This window comes from Anser anser (assembly GCF_964211835.1).
Source record: "Anser anser genome assembly, chromosome: 4".
NCBI classification, from domain to species: domain Eukaryota; kingdom Metazoa; phylum Chordata; class Aves; order Anseriformes; family Anatidae; genus Anser; species Anser anser.
This window is the reverse complement of record NC_139724.1, coordinates 78,250,219-78,258,486: the sequence shown is the minus strand read 5'-3', so window position 1 is coordinate 78,258,486 and position 8,268 is coordinate 78,250,219. Positions and strand designations below refer to the sequence as shown.

General features: G+C 72.2%; 1 protein-coding gene across 2 annotated transcripts; it reads left to right on the top strand.

Moving 5' to 3' along the window:
* Window positions 1-4,625: 4,625 nt before the first annotated feature.
* On the top strand, window positions 4,626-7,549 carry NAGK (N-acetylglucosamine kinase). Of its 2 annotated transcripts, XM_083832788.1 has the most exons (10): window positions 4,626-4,695; window positions 5,109-5,193; window positions 5,343-5,441; window positions 5,513-5,654; window positions 5,761-5,871; window positions 5,958-6,070; window positions 6,181-6,268; window positions 6,574-6,671; window positions 6,956-7,034; window positions 7,249-7,549. In XM_083832788.1, exons 1-10 carry the CDS (start codon window positions 4,667-4,669, stop codon window positions 7,434-7,436), a joined length of 1,032 nt encoding a protein of 343 aa, XP_083688914.1. In that variant the 5' UTR covers window positions 4,626-4,666; the 3' UTR covers window positions 7,437-7,549. The 2 variants fall into 2 exon arrangements, with proteins under 2 accessions (XP_083688914.1, XP_083688915.1); XM_083832789.1 differs by lacking the exon at window positions 5,513-5,654 and having other exon boundaries at window positions 4,648-4,696.
* The last annotated feature ends 719 nt before the right edge of the window (window positions 7,550-8,268 follow it).

Here is an 8,268-nt window from a genome sequence, read left to right as displayed (position 1 = left end):
GGGACTGGGGGTCACCCTGAGCCTGGGGAGCCCCCGGCACCCAGCCCTGGGGAAGCAGCGGGGGCAGCGGGTGGCGGGGATCTGGGTGCCCTGGGAGCCCCTTGGCACCCGCACGGCACCCACCCAGCACCCACCCAGGGGGCTGGCAGTGACCCCACATCCCCGCAGGTGTCCCCAGCCCTCAGGTGCCAGCGTGGCGGCGGCCGGGGACCCAGGGGGGGTGGCCGGGGGCCACGGGCTGGGGCTGGGGCTGCGTCAGCGGGGGATTAGCGGCGCTGGATCCTCTTAGCGCCTGCCAGGCGCCTGCCAAGGCTTAGCGGCCCCTGACGCCACCGCAGCCGTCCCAGGGTCCCCAGGGTGCGGGGGGACACGGGGACAGACGGGGACAAGCAGCAGAGCTCGGGCTGACCCCAAACCCTCCCCGTGCCGGGTGCCGGGGTCCCCGGCTGCAGGGTGGCTCCCCGGGTACGGCGCGGGGTCTGCGGCCACCAGGAGCCTTTGGGGAGCGTCCAGAAGTACCGGGGAGGCCAGGGGCAGCCCGGCGACACCAGCGCGGCTCGAAATCCCCTCCCGTGCGCTGGGAAGCGGCCCCCCAGCCCCTGCCCACTTCATTAACTCACTTTCCAGCCTGGCCCCCGGCAGCCGGGCGGACGCCGGCGCTAAATAGGTCAGGCGTGCTGCGCTGATGCGGCACGGTGGGCGCCCTGACCCCTGCCCTGCCCGGCCCCAGCACCCCCTCCCCGTGTGTACCCCCCCCATGCACACCTCCCTGCACCCCCCGTGCGCACACACACACACACGTGTGCCCTTCCCACAGGTGGGGAAACTGAGGCACGGCCCCGAACCGAACCCCGTGCAGCTGCGGGGTGCAATAGGGCCGGGGGGGTGGAACTCCTGGGGGCGAAGCTCGGGGCTGGGAAGGGGATTTCCTCTCCGATTTGGGTGAAGGTGGCGGGTTTTTAGCCAAATCCTCACCTGGAAGCCGGCTGGGGCTGGGCTTGGGGGGGGAGCGCACGGCCCGGGGGCGCAGCCAGGGGGCTTTGGGCAGCAGCGCCCGCCCCAGGCAGAGCAGCGGCATGAGCCTGGCCCCCCCATGACACCTCCCTGTGCCCCCCTGTGCCACCACTCTGTGTCCCCCCTGCCACCTCCCCGTGTCCCCTGTGCCACCTCCCTGCGTCCCCCCCTTACACCTCCCCATGCCCCCTTACCTCCCCATGCCCCCTGCCACCTCCCCATGGCCCCCATCACCTCCCCATGCCCCCCATCACTTCCCTACGCCCCCCATCACCTCCCCATGCCCCCCATCACCTCCCCACGCCCCCCCCGGGCCCTTTCAGCGTTCACCTCCGTGTCCCCTTCTCAAGTGTCTCGGTGGCGGGCACGTCTCCAGCAAACGCCACCGCACCTGCCGGCGGTGCCGTGACCGTGCCGGGGCCGTGCGGTCACCCCAAGCTCCCAAGGTCCCTCCGGTGGGTCCCAAAAAGCTGGGGACCCCCCCTGCCGCCCCAAATACCCGCTCGGGCCCGTCGGCACCCCCGGTGTCACCAGCCCGTGTCACCGGCCCGGGGCAGGGGAAGCCCAGGCTGGGGGGCGCTGCACTGCCTGGTGGCCCCGCGCTGAGCCCGAGCTCCTGGACAATGAGGGGTGGGAATGGGGGGCGGGGGGGGGGGTGGAAAAGGTGGGGGGGGGCACAGGGGGGTGGGTGAATGGAGGAATGGATGGGGGGTGGATGGGTGGATGGGTGGATGGGTGGGTGGAGGGAGGGAGGGAGGGAGGGAGGGAGGGATGGGTGGGTGGGTGGGCAGATGGAAGGATGGGCGGATGGATGGAGGGATGGATGGAGGGATGGGTGATGGATGGATGATGGAGGGGTGGGTGATGGAGGGGTGGGTGTTGGAGGGGTGGGTGATGGAGGGATGGGCGATGGCAGGATGGGTGTTGGAGGGGTGGGTGATGAAGGGATGGGTGTTGGAGGGGCAGCAGGATGGAGGAAAGGTGCCCGGAGGGAAGCCCGGAGGGCTGGGTGGGTGCCACAGTGGGAGCGGAGCGGTGCCCGCAGCACAGGCGCGACCTCTGGGAGCGGGGAGAGGCTGGGCAGGCAGGGGACGGCTGCTGGTGGAAGGACGGACGGATGGACAGACGGACGGACAGACAGACGGACGGACAGACGGACAGGGCCCAGCTCACCTGCGTTCCCGCGGCTCTGCGGGGAGCTCAGCCCGCCGCTGCCTCGTCCCGCTGCTCCCCTGCCCGCTGTGCTGGGATCGGCTCCGCCGCGGGGTGGGCGCTCCCCGGACGCGTGTGCCCAAATCCAGCCCCTCCGCGCCCCGCTTCGGGGCCCCGCCGGTGCCCCACACGGAGGAGCTGGGGTCCACCGAGCCCTTCGCACGGCCGGGGCAGGATCACTTCTCTGCTAATCTTCCTCCTCCTCCTCCTCCTCCTCCGTGCGGGGTGTCCGCAGCCGGGACCCGCTCCAGCCCCCTCCAAGCACGCGGGCGAAGCGGCCGCCCCCGCGCACCGACCCCCCCGGACCCCTGGCCCCTCCAGGAGCAGCACTTCCCTGTGCAACGAAGCCGCCAGGCCTCCCTCCGCGTCGGTGCCGCGTCCCACGTGGCCCTGGGGGGCTCTCCCGGAGGCGAGGGTGACCCCGGCACCTGTGGGTGCCCAAAAAATAACGAAGCGAGGGCTGGGTGCGGGCTAACGAAGGGTCCCCGTGCTCGGCGAGGTGTCCCCTCTCCATCTGGGTGCCCGCACCCACCCCATGCCCGTCTGGTGAGGTGACCCGCGGGGCTTTGGGGCCGGGAGGTGATGGAGTGCATGGGGGGGGTTGCTGACACCCCAAAACTGCCACGTCTCACCCCGAGCCGTGCGGGGCCACGTGCTCCCACGCGCCCAGGCTTTGGTCCCCCGGCTCCGGTGTGAGACGGGGCGAGCTGAATGCACGGGGATGGGAACTGGGGTTGGGGACGGGGTTGGGGACGGGGCTGGGGACAGGGCTTGAGGTCCTGGCCACGCTGCGCTGCGTGGGGACAGCTCCAGCCATCCCCATCCCTGCCCCTGCCACCCCCGCTGCCCGCGCCCAGCGCCCCGATCCCCTTCCCAGCACCCAGGGCAGCCCCCAGCCCGCGCGGGGTCAGCGCCCTCCGTCCCCACGGGCCCGGGGGGCACCCGCGGACTCACCCCGCAGCTCCCGGACCCTCGGCAGCGGCTGTCGGCTCGGCTCCAACTTTGCCACAAGTTCAGACAAAGGCAGCGGCCCCCAGCCCCGTCCCCAGCACCGTCCCCAGCCCTGTCCCCAGGCCCGTCCCCGTCTGCGTCCCGGCCCCGCCAGGGCAGACAGCCTGGTGCCACCAGGGCTTAATGAGGGCGCGAGGGCGGTGGGCCGGGGGGCTGCACGCTCGCCCACACTCACCCCCCCCTTGGTGGGACTGCTGCTTAACCCTTCCCCTGCTGCTTAACCTATCCTTGGGGGCAGCTGGGAGGATTTGGGGAGGGGTCCCCTGCTCGCACACAGCTCCCCGCACCAGGTACTGGGGGGGTCTGGCTGCAGGTCCCCCCTCCGGGTCCCCCCTCCCTGGAAAAGTGCTTGGGAAGGAGCCAGGCAGGGACTCCAAACTAAGTGCCCCCCAAACATCTCCGCACCCCCAAATATCTCTGCCCCCCTCCAAATATCTCTGCCCCCCCAGCACCTCCATCCCCGTGCAGAGCAGGGTGGCCGTGGTCCCCATCCCACCGGTCCCACGGCACCATGCTGGGGGCGCAGCACATCCCCCCCCCCCCCAGAAGGAGCTCGCCCTCGCTGGGAACCCCCCCAGGTCCCCGACACCTCCCACCCCCTGTGCGTGCCCCACGGGTGCTGCAGGTGAACCCCCAGCTGGGGGGGACCCCGGCCACTGCCCGGCCGGCCCCGGTGCTGGGCTGGGTGCTCCGCCCGGTGCCCCCCGTGTCTGTGGGACCCCCCCCAGGTGCAGCACTGCTGGGCCACGCGCGTGGTGCAGAGGGGTGCAGAGGGTCTCCAGCCAACGAGCCCCCTCCCCACGCTGGGCCACTGCCCCCGGGCACCAGTCGCCGCCTTCTCCACCTCCTCCTCCCTGCCCCATTTCCTTGCGCATCCTCTTTCCGTTCTGATGTGCCCCCCATGCATCCGTCCATCTGTCCACATGTCCATCCATCCCTCCATCCCTCCCTCCATCCATCCGTCTGTCCGTCCATCCATCCATGCATCCCATTATCCATCCCCCCCTCCATCCCATTATCTGTCTGTCCATCCCTCCTTCCATCCATCCCAACGCCCCCATCCTGCAGTGGCCGCAGCACCCCCAGGGCTGGGCCGGGTGCCGGGGGGGGGCTGCCCCTGCCCCTGCCCCTGCCCCTGCCCCTGTCCCTGCCCCTGCCCCTGCCCCCGTTCCTGCCGGGGGGGGGGCGCTGCCGGGCGCCGGGGGCACGGGACCGGGGGGCGCCAACGGGGGCGGTGCCGCTGGGGGGCCCCCAGCCCGGGGGGGCCCCCCCTTGTGCTGCGATCCGAGCCGGGGGGGGGTCGGGGGGGGCCGTGGGGCCGCGGCCCGGCCCCGCCGTGTCCCAGCGCCGCCCCCCCCCCGCCTCCCGGGCGCGGCTTCCCGCGGGGGGGGCGGAGCGGGGCGGGGGGGGGCACGGGGGGGCCGCCGCCATGGCCGCGCTGTTCGGCGGCGTGGAGGGGTGAGGGGCCGCGCCGGGGGGGGGGGGGACGGAGCCCAGCATGGGGGGGTGGGGGGAGCGCCTGCAGACCCCCCCCCCCAGCACCCCCAGCCCGGGTGGGGGCCGCTTCCGCGCCCCCAGGCCTCTCCTCACCCCCCCCCGGTGTTTGCCCCACCCCTCGCTGCTTGCCCCCCCCGGCTGCTTGCCCCCCCCCCCCCCGTGCGCCCCCGTGTCCCCCCCCCACCCCCAGGTGCCCCTTTGGGGGGGGGGGGATCGTGGTGCAGAGTCCCGGGGGGGGTAAAAGCAGGGTCCGTAGCCCCCACCCTAGGGATCCCCACTTGGGGGGGGTCCGGGGAGGGCACCTGGGGGGGCCCGGGGGGGGTCCGGCAGCGCAGGGCCCGGCAGTGACCCCCCCCCCCGCCTTGTCCCCGCAGGGGGGGCACCCGCTCCCGGGCGGTGCTGGTGGCCGGGGATGGCCGGATCCTGGCCGAGGCGGAGGGGCCCTGCACCAACCACTGGGTAAGCACCGGGGGGGGGGTCCCCAAACCCCGAGGCGACACCGCCGGTGATGGTGGCGGAGCTGGGGGCCCGCGGGGTGCCCCCCCCCCCCACCCCGAGGGGTGCTGGCGGGGGGGGGAGGCTCAGCACCGCTCCCCGGGGTGCCCCAGCTGGTCGGCGCCGCCACGTGCGCGGAGAGGATCCGGGAGCTGGTGAGCGAGGCCAAGCGCGAGGCCGGCGTGGACCCGGCTGTGCCCCTTCGCTCGCTGGTGAGCCCCCGTCCTCGTGCCCCCCCCCCCCAAACCCCCCTGCCCCGGGTGACGTCCCCCCGCGGTGGCAGGGCCTGTCCCTGAGCGGGGGGGACCAGGAGGCCGCCATCGCCCTGCTGCTGGAGGAGCTGCGGCGCCGCTCCCCGCGCCTGAGCGAGAGTTACCGCCTCACCTCCGACGCCGTCGGGGCCATGGCCACCGCCACCGACCGCGGTACGGGGACGGCCCCGGGGGGGGGAGCGAGGAAGGTCCCCGGGGGGGTGTTGTTGTAGGGGGTGCGGGGTGCCCGGCGGTGTCCCCGAACGCTGTCGCCCCGCAGGTGGCATCGTGCTGATCTCGGGCACCGGCTCCAACTGCAAGCTCATCAACCCCGACGGCTCGGAGACGGGCTGCGGCGGGTGGGGGCACATGATGGGCGACGAAGGCTCCGGTGAGGATGAGGAGGGTGGGGAAGGGGTTTTGGTTTGGGGGGGGGTGGTGGTGGGGGGTGTCTCACGTTGGTTCCGCGCCCCGCAGCCTACTGGATCGCGCACCAGGCGGTGAAGACGGTCTTCGACTGCATGGACAACCTGGAGGTGCCGCCGCACGACGTTGGGCACGTCAAGCAGGCCATGTTCGAGTACTTCCAGGTGCCAAACGGGGAGGGGGGGGGGGTTCGGGGGGGGGCCCAGCATCGCGCAGGGCTCATGGCGGGGGGGGCCCAGCGTCGCGCAGGGCTCACCGCGGGGCCCTCTCCCAGGTCTCGGACAGGATGGGGCTCCTGACCCATCTCTACCGCACCTTCGAGAAGGCCAAGTTTGCGGGGTTTTGCCAGAAGCTGGCAGCGGGTAGGGCACCGTGCACGTCTGGGGTCGGGACCCAAAGAAGGTGGTGGCGGTCCTGGGGGGGGGGCGGTCGGGGCTGCCACGCCGGGTGCCCGCCGGGGACCGCCCCGCATCTCTCGCTTCTGGCCGCTTTGCCCCCCTCAGCCCCCAGCACCCCAACTCCCCATCCTCTCGCTGCCCTTCGACCCGAACGCCCTCCGCCCCCTCGAGCGATGGGGAGCGGCCGTCGGGGTGGGGACGGGCACCCGTGAGCACGGGGACACCGCGAGCGGTCCCCGTCCCCATCCCGCCGCCCCTCTCGGAACCAGGTGCCCAGGCTGGGGACCCGCTGTGCTGCCACATCTTCAACAAGGCCGGGGAGGTGCTGGCTCGCCACGTGGTCGCCGTGCTGCCCAAAATCGATGAGGTGAGAGGTGGGGGACGGGGACGTCCCCCGCTCCTGTCCCTGGGGTCCTTGGTGGGGCTGTCCTGACCCGGGGATGTGGGACCCCCTGCTCCCGATGCGCCACTGGGATGGTGCCGAGGAAGCTGCTCGGAGCAGGAGTCTCCTGGTTCCCTGGGGGTCTCCTGGTCCTAGGGGGTCTCTAGGTCCTGGGATCTCCTGGCCCTGGGGGTTTTGGGGCCCCGGGGGTCTCCTGGCCCCGCTCCCCACCACGGTGGGGGCTCAGCCGCCGCCTGCTCCCCGCGCAGAGCCTGTTCCAGGGGGAGCTGGGGCTCCCCATCGTCTGCGTGGGCTCCGTCTGGAACAGCTGGGAGATGATGAGGGAAGGTGAGCGGGGGGACGGGGGGCGCCCCACGCCCTGTGGGAGCTCCGCGTGTCCTCCTGCGCTCCCCCCGAGCCCCCTGGTGACAGTGGGGCGGGCTGGGCCCCCTCCCCAGGGGATCCCAGGGGACGCTCATCTCGCTGCTCACCCCCCACCCCGGGGGTCCCGGTGGCTCCCGCTGCCCCCACACCTCTGTCCCCCCCCCCCCGCCCCCCGCAGGATTTGTCCGGGTGCTGGCACAGGCCTGGGGGGAGCGTCCCGGGGGCCCCTTCACCCACTTCAGCCTCCTGAAGCTGAGGCACTCGTCGGCGCTGGGGGCGGCCAGCCTGGGGGCGAAGAGCATCGGCCAGGCGCTGCCCCTGGACTACGCCAGCAACGCAGACGTCTTCTACAGCCACCGCTTCTAGCCGGGGCAGCCGCCGCCGCCGCGCTGGGGCCCGGTGCCTGCTGCGCACGGAGGAGTCGGGGTTTTGTACGAGTGCGCCCCGGAGTGCCGCAATAAAAGGAAGGGAGGGGCAGAGCTGCTGGCTGCGCGGTGCTTTGGGTGCTGGGGCCAAGGGGGAGGAGGAAGGAGGAGGAGGAGGAAGAGGAAGGCTCCCGATGGCCACAACGCGCTCCAGCCGCAAGGTGCCATCGGTGGCCACCAGCTCCGAGCTGGGGTGGTCCCCGTGTCACCGTGGTCCTGGTCCCAGCGCCCTGCAGCAGGTGCATGGGGACGGTCGCGGTCAGCTCCCCTGAGGAAGGGACCACACCACGAGGAAGGGACCACGAGGAAGGGACCACGAGGAAGGGATCCACGAGGAAGGGATCCACGAGGAAGGGATCCACGAGGAAGGGATCCACGAGGAAGGGATCCACGAGGAAGGGACGTGGGGCTATGGGGCCACCGGGCCGTGGTGCCCACGAGCCCTGGGCTCGCTCCCGGCAGGGAGGTTGTGGCCGGGCACGTGGCGTCAGCTGGGGCTGGGGTAAGGGCTGGGCTTGGGCTGAAGGAGGAAGGAGAGAAGAAAAAGGGGGGGGAGAGAGAGGAGGGGAGGAAGGTGGGAGGAGAAAAGGGGAGGAAATGAAAATAAAGGGGACAAACGAAAATTGAAGGAAATGAAAGAAAAGGGGGAGAGAGAGCAAAGGGGAAAAGGGATAAGAGGAAAAGGGGAAGCAAGAAAAGAGGACAAAGGGGGAAGAAAACAGGGAAAAAAAGGAGGAAGAAAAAAAAACGCTGCCCATTTTGCTTCTTTGTGT